General features: G+C 44.9%; 1 protein-coding gene across 1 annotated transcript in view; it reads left to right on the top strand.

The window, feature by feature from the left end:
* Positions 1-20,042, top strand: part of fars2 (phenylalanyl-tRNA synthetase 2, mitochondrial) — a 119,239-nt gene that overhangs the window by 53,893 nt on the left and 45,304 nt on the right. Inside the window, exon 9 of the mRNA XM_020621877.1 lies at positions 16,774-16,934. Within this exon, the coding sequence (XP_020477533.1) occupies positions 16,774-16,934 (161 nt within the window). The remainder of the gene's footprint in view (positions 1-16,773; positions 16,935-20,042) is intronic.

The raw sequence follows: 20,042 nt of genomic DNA, 5'->3' as shown, positions 1-20,042 counted from the left end.
TGGGTGGGTGGTTTCCCTGCTGAGCTGATGATCACCCCGCCGCTTCACGGCTCACAGCGACAAGTCTCTGTAAGATCTGAAGACAGGGGAGCCCAGATCCTTCTGAGGACCCGCCACGCTCTGCACACTCTCCGGGTGTTTGATGGAGCTTTAGGGTCCTAACGAGCGTCGCTGAGATTTGTCTTGGGAAGACGCCGGCTCAGCTGCCTTCAGGGACGCCTGCTCATATTTGCAGGTCTGGTGCTGCTGAGCTGCATGCACACATTGTAAAAAAAATGTCCCCTGGAAAAATTGTATGAACCCACTCTAGCAGTCAGAACGCGTGGATATTTATCAGTGGTCATCACGATCATTGTGTTTATAACGTAGCTGCGAGGGTTCGCTCATATACCGGCAGAGAGGAGGGACGGCTGAAAAATTATGACCATGTGGTTGGTATGACTTTCTTGTTAATGTCCACTGTAAAAAAGAAAAACAAAATCTGAGCGTGGAGACTCAAACGTGCGCATGCATGGCTGAGATTACGCTCTCACATCTGAATCTGTGTCTCTGAAGTGCCAAGTTTCAAACTGAGCAGCAGTCGATTTGTGGTCCATGTGCCCTCTAACGTGCGCCTCCATACCAGCATCAGAGTTTCTACTCATGCCCAGTGTGACAGATCAGTCTCTGTCCATTTTTATTTCTGTTGACTCCTCATTTGGCAACAGACCCACACTATTAGTCACATGTTGGTCTGTAGCAGGAGGACATTGACATGACACATCCCCTCGCCCTACTTTTAACACATACCTGGTTCTAACCTGAAGTCTGACCCTCAAACAGCCCTCTGAAGGCGGGGTCCAGACAACATGTCCTCACGCTGACGGTGCCGCACTACAGTATGTCCACAGAGTCCTAGAGAAACATACGTAGACACACACAGCTCTCTGTCAGATTGTGTGTGGGCCGCTCTGTCCTCTGGTCATTATTCACTGCAGAACAGTTGGGACAAATGACTCTCGCTGCATCTGGCGTTCTGTCCTCACTGACAGGCTGCGGCTCTGGACCACCCCGACACTGATGTCATCACACCGTAACCATACGTCACCATCATCTTCATCGTCTTCATCTGACATTATCACCACACATGAAGCATCAGTACATCTCGGCCTAACGTGTGAAGACCGGTGTCTGCCTGTTGCCATGTTGTTTTGTGTGTTTTTCACCATCTGTGCACTTTACCACTCTTCCTCCATCAGACTCTGTACCACCTGACTCAGCAGTAGCAGTTAGTGTGTGTGTGTGTGTGTGTGTGTGTTACATGGCAAAAGATGCACAGCTGGCGTCTCCTCAGCTTTCTGCCAGAGTGCACAAACACACATACGCAGTGATTTCACTGCACTGTGTGCCCACTTGGTAACATTTCCATCTGTCCTAACAACTCATTTAGTTTTTCTACTCTGGCTTCACTTTCTTTTCTTCAGACATTAACACAGTTCCATTTTTGCCCCTGTCTGAGTGAATGAGCCTGCATTTTGTAATAAATCACACACACACATTTATTGAGGTGCAGCTCAATAAATTAGAATATCGTGGAAAAGTCTATTTATTTCGGTAATTCAACTCAAATAGTGAAACTCGCGTATTATATAAATTCAGTACACACAGGCTGAAGTAGTTTAAGCTGTTGGGTCATTTAATTGTGATGATTTTGCTCACCTTTAACAAAAACCCACCAATTCACTATCTCAATAAATTAGAATACCTCATAAGACCTATAAAAAACATTTTTAGTGAATTGCTGGCCTTCTGGAAAGTATGTTCATTTACTGTATATGTACTCAATACTTGGTAGGGGCTCCTTTTGCTTTAATTACTGCCTCAATTCGGCGTGGCATGGAGGTGGTCAGTCTGTGGCACTGCTGAGGTGGTATGGAAGCCCAGGTTTCTTTGACAGTGGCCTTCAGCTCATCTGCATTTTTTTGTTTCTCATTTCTCATTTTCCTCTTGACAATACCCCATAGATTCTCTATGGGGTTCAGGTCTGGTGAGTTTTCTGGCCAGTCAAGCACACCAACACCATGGCCATTTAACCAACTTTAGGTGTTTTTGGCAGTGTGAGCAGTCACCAAATCCTGCTGGAAAATGAAATCAGCATCTTTAAAAAGCTGGTCAGCAGAAGGAAGCATGAAGTGCTCTTGTTAAATGTGGGCCAAAATCATCACAATTAAAAGACCCAACAGCTTAAACTACTTCAGCCTGTGTGTACTGAATTTATATAATACACGAGTTTCACTATTTGAGTTGAATTACCGAAAAATAAATGGACTTTTCCACGATATTCTAATTTATTGAGCTGCTCCTGTACAGTCATACTCTAAGTATTTACTCTACTACTGTGTGTGTGTGTGTGTGTGTGTGTGTGTGTGTGTTTTCCTGATGCAGTTGTACCGCTGCAGCCAGAACACACTCTGACACACACAGCGTGGATGTGTTAAGACACCAGGTTTGTTTAATGAGCCGTGTGTTTCCCGGTGTCTGTGCTTTCTCAGGTCACTTGTGAGGCAGTCTTTAACAGAGGTGTCTACTTCAGCAGTGTTTGATATCCACTCCAGGATGTGGTGGGCGGGTGGAGATAGTGGGGAGGAGAGAGAGAATGAAAAGGCTGTATGACTCATACAGGATCTCTGACGGCGTTCACCTGCTCCAACTTTGTTCTCATGCCAAAACATTTAAATGTTTAAAATACTACTTCAGCTGCTACTACTGTACTGCTCCTTCTACTACTGCAGCGAACTCTGATACTACCTATGCACCTGTTACTACTGTTCTCATATAGTACTAATGATATTACTGTTGCTGCTACTTCTCATATTAGCACTATTAATAGTACTTCTAGTACTAAAGTTACTGCTAATGTGATAACTACTTCTACTAACTGACTGTTACTTTAGTGACGGCACTACTGCGTCTAATACCACTAATAGTACAGCTACTCCTAGGTCTTCTATTGCCTCTACTACTTCCCTGCTATATCTAATACAATTAATTTGGTACTATTACTACATGTAATATTATTTCTGCTACTGTGTCTATTTCCCCTGTTACTACTACTGCTGTTAGTCTGCTAATGCTAGCACTGCTGCTGGTGCTACTACTATCAGATATAATAGCACTTCTTCTACTACTACTGTTCAGTAATGCTACTACTAATGCTACTGTTGTTGCTACCACTGCATCTACTAATTTACTGATGTGGTTACTACTACTATAGCTACTACATCTACTAATGCTACTATTACTACTAATAAAAATACTAACACTTATTTTACTACTACTGTTCAGTAATGCTACTAATGCCACTGTCTACTAATTCCTCTGCTACCACTTGTACTACAGTTACTACTACACTTGCTATTGCACTACTGCTGCTACTGTAGCGCAATGATTTCGTCACATCCGTGTCGAGGTACTCTGCGTTGTGATTGACCCGGCTGGAGACAATCTTTCAGCTACAAATGTCTTTATTGCTGGTACAGAAGAAAATATAACAACAGAACAGCTTTAGCTTCGTGGCATTCAAATTAACTAAAAGGGAACAAAAACAATTTTAGACTTAGGTACCAATTGTCATGCTATGCTAGTATAGCAGCAATGATGCGAATGCAACTTACCTCCGTGAGAGTGTATGGCAGACTGGTGCCAATTGAACCGCACTTCCTTATTATGAATAAGGAAGCAGCACGGGCTGCACCCCCTCAAGTTTGCAGGGGCACCCCAATCTATTACCACCACACACATCTCACTTCCGGAGGAAGTAACAAAATAAAATGCCATTGCAACAAATTATTTGGGTTATGGCAAATGGAATTATAACTCCGTTACACTACTACAACTTCTACATCGACCGCTACATGTTCTTCTGCCATGGCTGCATCCTGTGGCAGTACTGCATGTAGCAGGAGCGCAGCTGATGGAGATTATCGAGGCGACATGAGCAGGCTGCAGTTGTTTATCTGAACCTTGTCTCGTCTCATTGTTTGAGTCGATAATCCGCCGCCATGTGTGTTAGATGCAGATCATGCTGGTGCCATAGTAACGATGCTGGAGGAGCAGAGCTGCTGGAACATAACTCAGTGAAGTGTCTAAGGACCGATCCTCCCCTAGACGCTGCAGACACAGCCAGTGGCCATGTGTGGCACATCAGCTTCTGTGCTTCTTCTCCCCATGTATGACCGGCCAGGTCCACACACAACTTCTTGTCCAGATGTTTCCAGTCGTTTGAAAGAAAGAAAAGGTTTAGAGCAAAGGGTGAAGGGGCTGGAGCGGTTAACTCGGTTACTAAGCTGAAGGTTTACTTTGCTAAGAAAATGCAGATCCTCCCACTCTTTATTTGTGAACTTGCATTATATAGTATATTGGGCGCGGTGCTGGCAGCTGACTGTGCCTTTGCAACTGTCCAGCACCAGCTGATAAATCCAAAATTTTCTATCAGTATTCAGCCACTCATCTGCTTGGATGAGGAGCCACAACTGTGTGCTGCAGCTGGTGTTAAACTGCAGCTCTGCGACTGCTGCAGCCTCACACAGCTCCTCGGCATCATCATGGTCGCCGCTGGCAAAAGGTTAATTTGAAGGCTGAGCAGCTCCCGGAGCTTTGATGTCTACGTTTAGACTGAGAGCAGCTCCGAGTCACCTCAGTGATGCCAGCGCCACTTGAGTCATAGGAGGAAGAATGACGAGACCAACCGGAAACTGTGACACTTCCCATAGAGCAGCTTTCATGTGTTTTGATGCATATCAGGATCCAAATCTAAATTTAAAATGTGTGATTATTACAGTGTTTTCTACAATCACCTGTGTTCAAACTCACAGGATTTACATGATTGATATTCAGATGTTCAGCTTATAAACCAGTTTTTGATTGGCTCAGTTATCAGTAAACACAGTTGCGCCATCTTTGCCATCTCCTCCGCAGCAGATGATTACAGTTGAACCCTGACAGGAGTCATTTGGACACAGCAGTGGCTTCACAGCCAGCTGGGCGCATGGCTTTCATCACCGGTTAATGAAGGTTCTCAACGAGTCCACAGGAAACATCCTGTTTCTATCTAGTCTTTAGGAAAATCTAAACGTGTAGTTTTCAGAGCCAACATTCAATGTACATGGCAACAAATGTCCGGAACGCTCGCTGCTGTGGTGTATGTTACTGTGAATGTTGGTGGAGTTGGCCGGTGTAAGAGGAGGCTCTCCTATGAGAAGGAAGGGCCAAACAACCATATGGGTCATACAGGTTGGAAGCCTGGTTGCAACAGCTGGTGTTTAAAGAATTCAGTTCCCATTGGTGTGAATTATTAGGATAAATCAGTGAAACCTGCCCAAGGAGAGGGACAGTAGTACTACTGCTGCTGTCTGAGCACATGTTGGAGTGGATTTCCTCAGTGGCAGCAGCAGGTTATATCAGCAGTGAATCAGTTTCACCTTTACAGCTCATTTGTGTTTCCCTTTGTAAAAGTGAAGGCGAGAGCAGGTTAAAGAGACAGCGAGAACATCTTCCTGCAGGGAGAGCATGTTCACGTCAGGTTAGGAGGAGATGAGCAAGGTCAAGTCTGTTCCTCTGTGTGACAGGAGCCGAGCAATCCGACCACAGGGAGGACAGACCTTAGAGGAGCTAATCATACGGCCCTGTGTTACTGTTTGATTGTGTGTAACCTTTTACACACCCAAGAGGCTACGAATGTCTATCAAAGCAAATATGTGCAGTGGAGGGGAAAATCTAATCCTTTAGTTGAGTGATGGTATAAATACTGCAGTGCAAAGGACTCCTTTACAACATCCAGTTAGCTGCATTACTGAGATAGAAAGAAATTATACAGAAAGTAATTAGAAAGGAAAAAAAACCACAAGGAGCGAAAGAAAGAACAGGAAGAGATGGAGCACGGTGCTTTGTACCTCCTGGAATTGAACCCTTCAGTCAGACCAAGTTGATGCCTTTTTAAGCACCTTAAGTACAACAGAGTTTTATTAGCTGAGAATTACCTGGGAAACATCCACACCTATTCCACCATCGGATGTTTTAGGGATGTGACTGCTGCGGGCTCTTTGTGAACGAAGTGAGCGTTGCCTCTCTCTGACGCCATGCATCTGTAGGATATGGTTCGTGTTACCATTGCTAACTCTGAGAGACGAGACAGTCCAAGTAACTACAAAACAGTGCTGATTTATTCAAAGAATCACAGGTAAAATTAACATTACACGCTCAAGTATCTTGCACCTCCAAACTGCTCACAGGCAGATGTAAGATGAAAGACCCTGAACCCACCAGGCCTATACATTATATCCCCTCGGTTGGGCTAGCCCCATACTACACAGAAACGTCAACCGAGACGTCTGTTACCAGCCTTGCAGCTGGTCATAGCAGTAGTCAAAACATGAAGCAAATCAATGTGTGTGTGTCTGTTGGTTAAGTGGTGTGTAGCTAAAAACATTCTCACGACCTCTAGTAACATGTCGTGACTTAAACATGAGAACATATTATGGCTAAGGCTACAGTTATACACGTCATAATAATAATATTGAACACCCTGTCTGCTGACAGTCATCAACTCTTCTCTCTAGTATCCTTGACCAGATGTACCCTATAGAAACTCATAAGCATGACTAAGCATTTAACAGTCTAACTAGACATCCTATCTCCACTAAACATTTCTAATACATAAAGTATCTATCCAATATCTATCTGGCTAAAAATACCTAACACATCTGTACAGGTCAGACACTGGTATGGTTAAAAGCTTTACCTGCCCAAGGCTTGGAAAGCCAGATGACAGCTGAGCACTTTTCATATGCAATGAGGTGCCTTCCCGGTCGTTTGTCAGCAGCTGTAGGGTCTGCTGTAACGAATTAATAATGTGCAGTGAGGATTTATATTTTTCAGTGTTTTTTTGTCTTAATTAATGCACGATACCGGGCTACCTAACGAGCTTAAAGTTTGTCAGTAGTGTGTCTGAAGGAGCTCAGGCAGGCCTGAAATGAAGATAGATATATGTGATGGTTTACAAAAACAAGTAGGGAGGGCACAGGTTAAGAGAAAAGCAGCAAGGAAATAAAGTGCTGCCGCTGATCAACACCCTGAGTGAGGGTACAGGCAGCTAGCAGGTGGCTACAAGCTGGCACAGAGTAAGTGATCATGGTAATTGGACGTGAGGAAGACCGTGGAGGAGCTGCTTCCACCTCACACCGCTGTTACACTCCAGCATGATTAATGAACATCTGCTGCAGCTGCTCAGCAGGAGATGCCTCAGTAGTGGAGCCGGACGCGAGTCCATCCTCAGTTTTACTGGAGCCGCACTTGTATTGTCAGAGCTCGTCTTATCAGAATCAAGTCTGGAGAAAAGCTTCTTTAACAAGATTTGTTCGTTGTCTCCTAATTGCCTTTATTATTGGATGTAGTGGTGCTGGCAGTGTTTTTCAGCCTCAGAGTGAAGCCCGGTGTTGCTGCTGTTCAGTTGCCTAAAAAGCTCATTTCCACTTGCAAAAACTATAATTAAACAGTGGTGTCCAAGGCAAAAACTCTAATATTAGAGGAATTCATGAAAGAATAAACATTAATGTAGCTTTTTTTCTGCTTCTATTTGTTGCTGAGCAGCTCCTGAAACAATACAAGGACACTCCTACAGTGATTTGTGACAGGTTTAGTAAGCATCCTTCGAGTCGCATTTTGAATCTGAACTGTATACTGTCTCCAGCCACAACCCATCAGTGTTGGAGAGCTGGAAGAAAACATAACAAACTAAGATCTAATTATACCTCACAGAAAACTGGCAGCCACGATGATGGTGACGTGGTGAGCAGAGTATTCATTTAGCATTTTATTCATTAAATGTGTTTTGGCGTCATAATAAACCTAAATTCATTCAGATGAAGCCACCAAGTCAAATGAGCTCGTTGACCAGGCCTCATGAAACGTGTCTGTATCTAAGTGAAAAGCTTTGAGTAGATGAAAACTGGTGATGAATTAACCTGTAGTATGTGTCACTTCTCCGCTGCTTCCTACTTGTGGCCTGTTGTCCTGTTGAAAAGAGCAAACACAAGCTGCTGAAACAAAGCAGAAAGAACTCTGACCAAGAGAGCTGGCGATGACGATGATGACGCCATCACCGAAAGGCATTTTAGGAAACATGCAGTCACATCAATAAGTTGATCCATGTGGGACACAGAAGGCCTGGTTGGTCATCTCCAGCAGGGGGAGGGGGGCACACTGAGAGCAGGCGGCAGTGATAAATCCCTGTGAATAATCTGTGAATCAGGCTCTGATGATGCATTTACCGTGACCTTAACATCATCATATGGATGATGCTTTTAAACACTGTCACAAGCACACACACATCCAGAAACCTGTGTCAGGGCCAAACTGCTCATGAGCTGATAAATCACCTCTTTCCTGATTACGTTTAAAGCTGGAGTTCAGGGATGTTTATACATTGGATGGCCAGTGATTTTCAAACACTCGAATAGTCATTACATTTACAAAAAAACGAAATATTTCATGTGACTGTGGTTTGTCTTTAAACACAAAGAGCACCTGGAAATAAGGCAAAAGAAGGCAAGTTGTCCAGCAGAACATGGGGTGTAGTCAACACCCATCGCTCAGTGTGCGTGTGCGCTGTGTAGGGTGGTTTCCTCAGGTTTTAAACCGAGTTCAGTGAGCAGCTTCATTCCTCTGGGTTCTTTTCTATTTATAGCTCTGCACTCTGCAGCAAACTGTGTCACCAGGTCCTCACCCTCACATCTGATATTCCTGTGCTGCTGTGTTAGGTGTGAGGAGTGTGCATGTGTGAAAGCAGCTGTAATAGCAGCGTCTCATATCTGACTTCCTGTCCTGATGAGGCTCGGGGGGGCGGAGCTGCTCTCTGTGGCACCATTAACTCATCGGAGGTAGGACAGGCTCCGTTGGTCGGCCGCTTCCCTTATTACTCCACACTTAGCCAACACCACGGTGTGTGTGTATGTGTGTTTGTGCGCGTGCAGTCTCCTGTTCCTCCACAGTCAGCAGCAGTGAGTCCTCGGAGACACACACACTGTCATACACACACCACACACTCAGGCATGTCTGTCTAATTGACATGTAGACGTCTTTATTAAGGTAACGTGCAGTTGGCGCTTTTCTCATTACAGAGCGCACAGGTTGAAGCAGCCCGTCCTTGGCAGGGTTTAATCATGTCTCTGCCATTAAACATCTGGGGTTATGTCTCGTTTCCCATCGTTCTACAGGCAGAGTGTGAGGGAAGGCCAGCGAGGGGTCTCAGCAATGGGACAGGAAACAAGGGTCGGTCAGAGAGTTTGATGGTAATGGGGCAAATATCAAGATGAGATGGTACAACCAGGAACAACCAGGTTTGTGCACATGAGACACATGCACTGCTGTACATGACAGCTGAAAAATATTGAGATTGAATGTAAAAGACAAAAAGTCAGTATTGACACTTTACCTGCTTACAACCCAGTGCTAGTTCTGCGTCGCTCTCGTGTAAGCCAGCCTAATTTCAACAAACAAATCCTCTGCCTCTGCGTCAGCTCGCCACCTCCCTCTGAGTCGGTCTCTGATGGTGTTGATTATCACCGTGTTGAGATGAACTGTGTAAACCTCCACAACACACAGGCTCAGCTCACTAAGCTGTGTGAACAGCTCCACCACCTAACCTCACAGAAGCCCAGTCATTTCTCAGTAATCCACCTGTAATTATAGTCTGATCTCTGTGACACGGCCGACACACACCTACAAGTGTGTGTGTGTGTGTGTGTGTTGTGCTCTTTCACATCAGAGGAGTGAAATTAGCATAAAACCAAGCAGGAGGTGTTTTTGGAGAAGACCAGGAAGCGTTTGTGTGTGTGTTTGCTTGAGGCATTAACGATGCAAAACATACAAAGAACTACATTGTTTGTCGAATCATAACTCATGTTTGTCTGTGTGCATGTGTGTGTGTGCCTCCTGATTTAAGTGAACACTCGCAGTGTAATATCAGTAAGAGGAAATGACCCGATCTGTTCTCTTCTTTCATTGTGAGAGTTGTCACTTGTCTTGTTTCAGGTTGGTTTGCTAGAGGTTGTAGAGGTTTTGTCCAAACAACCTGTTGTTTAGGTTTCGGGACCTACAGTATATGTATTTGTCACCAGGTCAAAACAAAACGAGTGTGGAAACTTCTGAGGTTTGACAAGCAGTTAGTGGAGACACATCAGACAGAGATCACACTTCAAACCCTCAGAAACCCAGCATATGTCAAGAACTGGAGCTAAACTGAGTTTGAACGGGAACCACACGCTGCTGTCCATTTTAACACAGCCCGATTTGTAGCCGAAGTCACTGAACACAAAGATTTTCCCCCTCATGTCGTTTTGTCTCTTGCGCTGCCGCCCTCCTACTATATTGATCCATAAACGCCGTGGTGGACCCACGTGTTGCTGCGTTACTAATCAGTCTGCATAATTTATGTCACCCTCATTTTTAATTCAGGAGCCTGGCTCAATAACACGTGGACTGTTTGGGCGCATATTGTTTCCCTAATCCATATTTATTACCAGAGGCAGCTCAGAGCGGCACTCGCACCGCGGGGAGAGTCCGTGTTTAGGAATTCAGACACACACCCAGTGTGGCAATGAGTAAAAGCCCAAAATGGGATTTCAGCATCATTATGATCAACACTGTGTCACTGTGTTGGAAAACCTTCTGTACAGAAACACTAATGCTTGGCCCCCAGCTCCTCCTGCACACGTATTGAAGTGCCCTGGAGCCAAACATTGAATCCCAAACTGCTCCCGATGGTTTGTGCTCGGCACTGGAGCTTGACTGCCACTGGAGGCAATCCCAGCTGACACTGGGCGAGAGGTGGGGTCCACCCTGGACAGGTCGTCAGTCTGTCCCAAGCCTGACATGTAGACAAACAACCACACTCACTCCTACGGGCAGCTCAGAGTCACCAGTCAACCTAAGCTGCATGTCTTTGGACTGTGGGAGGAAGCCGGAGTACCTGGAGAGAACCCACACAGGCACAGGGAGAACATGCAGATTCCACACAGAAAGGCCTCAGGTCGGCCAGGGCTCGAACCAGGCGACAGCGCTAACCACCACGCCACTGTGCAGCCCAAAGTAATAATCAGACCTGGTTAATCATTCAGTGTTAGTAAAACATATTTTTCCATCACTGGCCATGTGCTGCTGTGCTGTGAACACTGTGCTCTGTGTCTCCACGTCCAGAGGTTTTAAATATTTCAGACCGTCTTCTGTTCTGACTCGAGAACGTTCTTGTACTTCGAGACCATTTCAGATCCCACTTGATCGTCTGAAATATGCATTGTTACAAAGCTGAGACCTGTGTTTCTTGTGAAAAGCTGGTATTTGTTTCGCAGGACAGGAGTGGAGAGTATTTAGATTTTACTTCTGGATCTTTCTGAAATGCAACAAATGGCCATATGTTAAGTTTTATGACTGTTTTGCCTCAGTATGTCTGAGTCTGATAAAACATATATTTCTCCTCGGTACCCTGCTGTATATGAGCAGCCTCTGCCATGACCTTGATTTTTAACTTGTATAGTTATGGAAATACTCCGATTGCATCAGTTCAGCAGTAAATTATGATTCTGAGGTCAGGTGTGACTCCCAGAGTGCACTGCAGTCATATGGTCCTACTCAACGCTGCCAGTAAGAGCTTCCCTCTGTAAACCACAGCTCTAGGAGACCGGTGCAGGTTATCGGTAGTCCATTTAAGACCGCTAATGGTGACGGATGAGGATGCAGCTCTGTGAGATGCGGTGAGGTGAAATGATGGGCCTCTGAGGGCTCTGTGTTAACTCCTTCCTTTGACTGGTCCAACACAACAGCTGCCTGAAACTGGACCTAAAGGAGTGCAGGACTATGGTTCTTGTTACCATTGCTAACTCTGAGAGATGAGACAGTCCAAGTAACTTCAAAACAGTGCTGATTTATTCAAAGGATCACAGGTAAAATTAACATTACACGCTCAGGTATCTTGCACCTCCAAACTGCTCGCAGGCAGATGTAAGATGAAAGACCCTGAACCCACCAGGCCTATACATTATATCCCCTCGGTTGGGCTAGCCCCATACTACACAGAAACATCAACCGAGACGTCTCTGTTACCAGCTTTGCAGCTGGTCATAGCAGTAGTCAAAACATGAAGCAAATCAATGTGTGTGTGTTTGTTGATTAAGTGGTGTGTAGCTAAAAACATTCTCACGACCTCTAGTAACATGTCGTGACTTAAACATAAGAACATATTATGGCTAAGGCTACAGTTATACATGTCATAATAATAATATTAAACCCCCTGTCTGCTGACAGTCATCAACTCTTCTCTCTAGTTATCCTTGACCAGATGTACCCTGTAGAAACTCATAAGCATGACTAAGCATTTAACAGTCTAACTAGACATCCTATCTCCACTAAACATTTCTAATACATAAAGTATGTATCCAATTTCTATCTGACTAAAAATACCTAACAGGAGGAGCCAGGTCTCCCTTCAGACTCAACACAGGAAAGGGCCTGGTGTCTGTCACTGAACACAACCTGCATGGTTTGCAGTAGTCCATGCAATTAAAGTTCCCATCCAGATTTGAAGGATGCTGTGATTCAGAGGTCTCAACAGGTGCAGCAGCATCCATGGATACCAGTTCAGTACACTGAGAGACATTTATACTACTGGTCCAGAGGTTTAGACCACCCTCATTTCTCCAGTTTTTGTCACGTTTTTGTGACCTGATACAGCATGTTTTTGGCTTGTGTCCGGCTCACTCTCTTGAACGCGACACCTCAGGAACCCCTTGAGGGATTCTGATTTGGCCCAAGTGCCAACTTGAACTCAAGTATGCACTAATTAGATTTTGAAAAATCTTTACAAACAGCGCATAAGAAGACACAGAAGGGGGAAAAGCAGAGAGGAACAGGACAACAGTGTGGATGAATGTGTCAGGAAGATAAGTGGATGAGATGGGAGAGTGGTGGGCTGCATGGTGAGGCTGAGAGCTGAGGTGAACCAGTGCAGGTGGAATTAAAAGAGACACAAGGAGTGATGATGGACGTGGAGGAGAAATGGATGAGTTGAGAAGGAATAATGAGCTGAGAGGGGACGGATGATGCAGAGACTGAAAATGAAAGAAGGTGGGAAAGAAGGATGAAGGCTAGGGGGAGGAGGTAAAGATCAATGGGACCAAAGGGATCAAGAGACAACAAAGACTTGAACGATGTAAACAGAGAAAGTAGAGGAGAGGTGAGAGATGTAAAGTGTTGGAGCACCGGAGATGTAGGAAAGAAAAGATGAGGATTAATGATTATGGTCACGGATTCTGTTTCCTGTGAGCAGAGGTAAAGCTTCAGTCCCTGCTGGTGTGTTGCAGAAACAACACTTGATCAAAACTTCACACGGCTCCGCCCACAACCCCCCCCAGGCCACTTCTCCCCTTTTACACAGAGGCTGAACTGCTGCACCACTTCACTGCCTCTGATGGAGAAAGGAGGAGAATCAACACTGACCCCTTTGCCAACTCGGTGCCTTTATGCAGAAACCTGGTGCAATAAGTGGACAGGCCATGCAAACGACAGGGCTGGAACGATGAATCAAACGGCGTTTGATTATAAGTTGCTTCTTTCTGTGGACGCTTTGCTCCATCACTGTCACCACTGCACACATTGAGGCTGAGGGAGGGGGCCTGGCGTTGCAGAGGTCAGGGGGCTGTCTCATCACACCACCGCTCACAAACACACACACAGCTCTGTCCTCACTGTGTGTTGTGTTGTGTGGCCTGTTGGGGGGGGGGGGGCTGCCTCCCACTTATCATTTTTACACCTACGGCCTCCAGTTTTCAAACCAGTACTACACTCATCCAGGTACGTCTGACGCTTACAGGCCAGTCCTGTGCCCCCGACCTCCACTGTGCGGACCAGTTCTACTGGTTTACTGGCCAGTCCACCTTTAAGCCTCCTCTGGTGTGGACACTCCCAGAGGCCCAGCTGATAGACCAGTCCAACACCTGCCAGTGCTAAACCAGTTCTGTTCTGCTAACCTCAGATTTAGAGAAGAAACTACACCACGCCCTCAGGATATAGCCATGTACTGCATACTAGTTAGTACAACTGAAGCGCTGTGAATGTGACTGTGAGTGTTTTTACTCCTGTGCTCATTTAAAGCTCCTCTCCAGTTTGGAGCTTTGTGCAGTAGATGAAGTTCTTGGATGCTAACTGAAAGTATTTAGGACTATTGTTAGGGTCAGTACTTGTACTAACTGTCTAGTATTAATATTTACATAGTATGTGAGGAACTGGGACTCTTGCGAAACCTTGTATAGGTCGTTTCAACAGCATAGTGTCATTTCCCACCGAGGCTCAAAGAGACAGGTTTATTAAACTACACTGCGGGTTTTTAATAAAGCTTCTGCAGCTGACATTTTTAAAAAATACAGGTGTGTAGTAAACGCACAAACTTTTCATTTAACAGCTCTCAGCAGCTAGCTCATTATGTTGATATTTCAGCTGAGATGGTGCTAATTAACCTCAGCTTTTAATCCAAGGAAGGAGAAGTTTTAAAGAACTACACAGAACGTTTGTATGTGGCAAAGAACATCGGTATATTTAAACGTGACACTACAGTGTTAGTCATTTACTGGGTAAATCTCAAACACATTAATTCTCCATTTCACTTGCAAAGACCTGCAGGCACCCTGTCTAATTACAAGTGGTGTTTACTGTCACAGCTGCCTATGTAATCACTACGCTTAATCATGATCCTGCAGCTTAAAACCACAGCCGCCGCCACGCAGGCTTTAATAATGCAGTCATAAATATTTTCATGGGAAATGTAATTAGGAGGAGTGGAGACAGATGAAGGGAGAGGTGGAGGAAGAGAAACAAATGAAAAATCAGGTTTTGTCAGGGGGGAGCTGAGACCACATGGCAGGAGGGCCGAAGGAAAGGAGGCGGGTTAATAGGAAGCTATGATGGACAGGAAGAGGAAAGGAGAAAGTAGGAGCTGACAGCCATCATCCAGCACCTAGGTCCAGTCTTAATTTGAAATGTGCATTAAGCATTGTGACAGGTGACCTGATATCAGTCTGTTGACAAAATGACCACAGGTGGACAAGACGGGAGAGGAAGAGGAGGAGGACAGTGAGGAAGATTGCTGAAAAAACAAATGGAGAAAGAAAGAACAAATGAAAGACTGAGGGAGAGAAAAGCCTAGACGATGTAGTGAAACAGAAAAGAGAAGTGAAGGAGACGAGGATGAAGGAGAGCTGGAGGAAGAGGAGATGATGAGAGGGGTCACCCAGCTGATTGATTGTGCCTTATCATGAAGCGGAGATTTATTCCGGCATCTTCCCTCGGCTCCCGCAAACCCTCGACCCCACGCTCATTAGCATAGAAACCACATTCCCCAGCTGCTGATTGGACCGGGACCAATGAGACCAGGATGTAAAGGAGGAAGTATGTGTCTGTCTGCGTGCACTGCGCTTTGTGCGCTCATACACAGACCTACAAAGAGGTGGGGGGCAGCCAGGTTACACATCATCATAATAAGCAGAAGCATTTCCAATCAGAGCAGGTAATCCTTCCTCCAGCTCACGCTCCCACTGTGTGTGTTTGTGCACTTGTGGGTATGTTTGTCCATTAGTGCGGAGCCATTCGAAGCCCTTCATGCAGAAATATTTTTAAAAAACGTCCACATTACAGCCCCTACTCCTCTGAGATGGATGTGACAGCCACAAAGCTAATTGTTTCTACAGATTTGCAATATGGCGGCACCTTGCTGTGTGTTCGTTCCACAGTGACACACAGCACACCCACTAAACCTGAGCCCACATGCTGCACAGGTTTCCATCTGAGCGAAGCTGGTTGGACACGTTAACACACCTCCAGTCCAAAACTGCCCACAAGGCCCTTAAAGGAATTAAATGATGGTGAACATGGTGCAATAACCACGTGCTGAGCATGTTGGCGTTGTCACTGCGCTCGTTGGCATTTAGCTCAAAGCACCAGTGTGCCTACAGTTAGTCCAGCCTCCCAGAGCTGTGGACTTTTATTTTGAAACAGTAGGTTTCACTGTTGAACTCTGTGTTTGTCGTCAGAGATCTGTCTGGTTCTTCTTCTTTGCTGCGAGCAGATGTGGAGCAGCTGATTTAAACTCGGAACTGTTTGTTTCTGTAGTTACATGCAGTTTGAGTTCTGGTGGTATCAGTACGAACAGAGACACAACAAACATGTCTTTATGTATGGAAACTAGTGTACAGCTGAATAAGAGGGAAAAAAACTCAAGCTGGTTTTTAAAGAAAATCCATTTCCTTTGACTGAAGTTACCTTCACAATTAAATCCCAGATGTTTGGTGGAATTATTTTCCATTCTGTTTCTTAAACAGCGGGTTATGACCCAGACAGAGGTCACGGGCTTAGGTTCTGGAGGGTCAGCACATCAGAGAGGAGGCAGGTTTGTCTCAATTAGTGTCATCCCAGAGAGACAAACCACTTCTCTCACATCTGGGTCCCATGCTGGAAATGCCTGAAATCCTTGGAATTACCCATAATCCTTTATTCCGCCAGGCGTTTGCCCTTTGTTTCGACCTGCCTTGAAGCAGCTGAAGAGTTTAGTTCTGAAATGAAAAACTCCAGGCTCCAGCAGAGTGACTGACAGCACAAACCACAGATGGAGCCCTCTGATGGACACCGACCAACTGAAGCACTACTACTGTTAGTATGCATGTTAATAGCTAGTTGTCTGTTGTGTTTCTGCAGCAGGGGCAGGCAACAAGCTGGGCTGGGCTTTCGGCCTTGGACTGGAGAGACTGGCCATGGTCCTGTACAGCATCCCGGATATCAGGCTGTTCTGGAGCCAGGACGAGCGCTTCCTCAAGCAGTTCAGAGTGCAGGACATCCACCAGCCCATCTGCTTCCAGGTACCAGCACACACATGTGGTCCAACACGCACTGATAAGTACCAGCCACTGTGGACGGTTTCACCCCATTACAAAGTTGCAGCTGCAGTTCCTCTTGTATCCTAACAAATGTAAAACGAATGGTAGAGTTAATACGGTGCTAGAAGGCGTTGTCCCTGGAGGCCGTTTTCTGACCATTTTCTGGCTTGTACCTTTTATACAGGACGTGGTGGTGGACAGTTAGATCAGTGGCCCTCTACTGCAGCTGGTCAGTGATGAACTGTGACTAACATGAGGAGTCTGTATTTGTTTGATGAGAAGGTCCTCGGTTTGGCTTTGGTTACTATAAAATGCATAGTTTGGCAACATATCAATAATATCAACATTATGGCATGAGACTTTGTCTTCGTCACAGTCAGAGTGTAACATACATGTCTGCATTTCAGTCCGTCTGACGCCTCGGTGCCATTTCTCCTTGTTTCATTTGCATCCCTGTCCTCATCATTATTCCACCAGTCTCTCTGTCTGACTGACCGCTCGGCCCGGCCCGGCCTGTACACTCGGCCACCTCTGCCTTCGGTCACGTCCATCTCTGTCCACCACCCTCTCACATCCTGCAGTACAGGTCAGTGACCTGGTTTAGCTGGTAGCAATGGGTCTTTTGTAACTTTAGTTTTTATTATTTTCCAAGAACAAATCAAGAACATTTACAAGACTCAGGAAAAATTACCTGGTAGTTATGTTAACATGCTAATGAGTTGTGAGGAAGTCATTAAAAAGGTATTAGCTATGAGAAATAATTTTGGTCTGTTTATGATTATCACATTGCACATCTGTCTCCTGTAAGCACCTGAACCCATCCACCTCCAGACACGCACTCCTTTCCACTAACCTGACGGCATCTGAATGCGTCGGCTTAACGTCGGACTGAGCACCCTGGTCACTACATCAGTATGACCGGGTCTGACCGCAAAACAGCACAAATCTGAACTGTACTCAGTCGCATTAGCAGATGGGGACGACAAGATTATGACGTACTGACGCAGGGTGTTGCTACGTATGGCAGCCCGACCAATCACAACAGTCGAGGTGTCGGCGCAGGTCCCTCATGACGTGATTGTTTTGGAGAATGTTGTAAACAACAGTAAGATGCGAAAAACCCTCTCCTAGAATGCACTCACATTCTTCCGCCATGTTGTGGAAAGAAAACTCACTTTATCTGATGTATTGTCCAGCAAATATCACAGACGTAGCGCCGATTGTGAACTGTTTGAATGGAATTCATATAACGTCAGCTAACTGTCTAACTGTGTCCTGTCGCGCCAAAACCTCTGCACCTACAGGTTCTGTTAAACCAGTGGTTCTCAAACATTTTCTGTCATTCCCCACTTAAGAGGGTGGGTGAATTTTCAAGCCCCACTTAATAATAAAGAAATAATAATAAATAATAAAGAAATCGGCCAATTTTTAAATTTCAAATTTATTTTAATATCAAATAACACCAAGTTCAAAACAGATAAAATATAAGTGCAACTGTATCGTTTGACGGGGGATAGAACATTTTAAGGTGAGCTGGACAATATATTATGATGAACTACAAAGCAAATCTTACTATGTGTATTATAGTGACAAAGATTTTATCAGGTAATGGCCTATAAACATGGAACATTTCCTGAATTGGAGTAGAATGTCTGTATTTCATGAAGGCTGAACCTAGACAGCGCCCAGGTATTGACTCAGAGCAGTTTTCACAAGCCGAGAGCACAATGCATTTCCATTTTGTTCTCCCTATGACAGAGCCAGGCACATTTCTGTTTGGCTCTCCCTGCCAGGCTCAGCCCGCAACACGCAGGGAGAGCAGCACTGTTACAAAGTCAGGCCCACTCCTCAATCTTTCCACTTGGTGTTGACCCAGAAAGTCCAGCAGCACATACTGAGCCATAAATGTTAATCTGTAGGTTACAACAGTGTGAAGCAGTGAAGCTCCCAGAGCTGGACCAGCAGGACAGCATCCTGTGGCTAATCACAGGTGGCTTTCATCTCAGCCAGCTTTGGCCAGAGAGCTGTGGTAAATGTCTGAAACAAAACCAAAAGCTGTCATGCCTGAAATCTTGATTTTAAGTCAGCCATACACAGCTAAAGGGCTTGTACTTCATCATAAAGAGCAATTTCACAAACAAATAGCTTCTACTTCATTTGAAACAATTACCACCTTAGCTGTATTGTTTGAGAGCGCCTATGTATGTACATTTGCACCACTGCATTTGCACGCTTGCTCGCAATGAAATACAGGAATCAATTATGCACAACACATCAGGTCATGAAGTGAGTCTACAACAGCCATGAGGTGGGCACAGTAGCTGTTCCCTTGAGAACACTTCTCTCCTTTCCAACCAGAACATAATGTCAGGGCATCACATTATGCTGAGCAGATATTTGAGATGGAAAATACTATATACAGTAGATCCATCTTCAGATTAATACAAACCCGATTTACATTTTTAGCTGTTAGACAAGCTCCTGGAGGCATCTGGTTTAATTTAATGAAATAAATGTATAAACTGGGGGGAAATAAAATATAAGTCTGTTATATAAAGCGATTTCCAAGCACACCATCATCTTCAGAAACCATACACGGTCATAAAATGGCTCACATGTATGCCACGGTCCCCCACCCCACCAAAACCATTGTGTTTTTTTCCTCTCATGCAGCATACATTGTAGTTAAGGACTACAGTGGTAATGCATCAAGTCCTGTCACTAAATATCCCTACACCAAGCACATTTCAAGAGCATAAAATCCTAGGGTGACTTTTAACAATAATTTGCCAACTTGCAGAGAAAACATTTATTTATTTATTTACTTACTTAGGCCGCAAGTGTCACATCGCTGTGCCCAACCCAAATAATCCTCCAGCCAAAGGTCCTTAAAAGTAAATGAATAAGTCTGTCCTAATACATTTATCAGTTGTGGGCTAAGCCTGTACACAGATGAAGTCCATCCAACAGACTCCATCTCTTATCTAGAGCTCCACATGCTTGGAGCAGCTGTGTATTACCTAGTCATAACAAAATGAAGAATCTCAATGTGTGTGTATGTTGTATGTGTGATGTGTAACTAAAACATTC

Source organism: Monopterus albus, unplaced genomic scaffold (assembly GCF_001952655.1).
Source record: "Monopterus albus unplaced genomic scaffold, M_albus_1.0 scaffold269.1, whole genome shotgun sequence".
Classification (NCBI taxonomy): Eukaryota; Metazoa; Chordata; class Actinopteri; order Synbranchiformes; family Synbranchidae; genus Monopterus; species Monopterus albus.
This window is presented reverse-complemented; position numbering and strand designations above follow the sequence as displayed.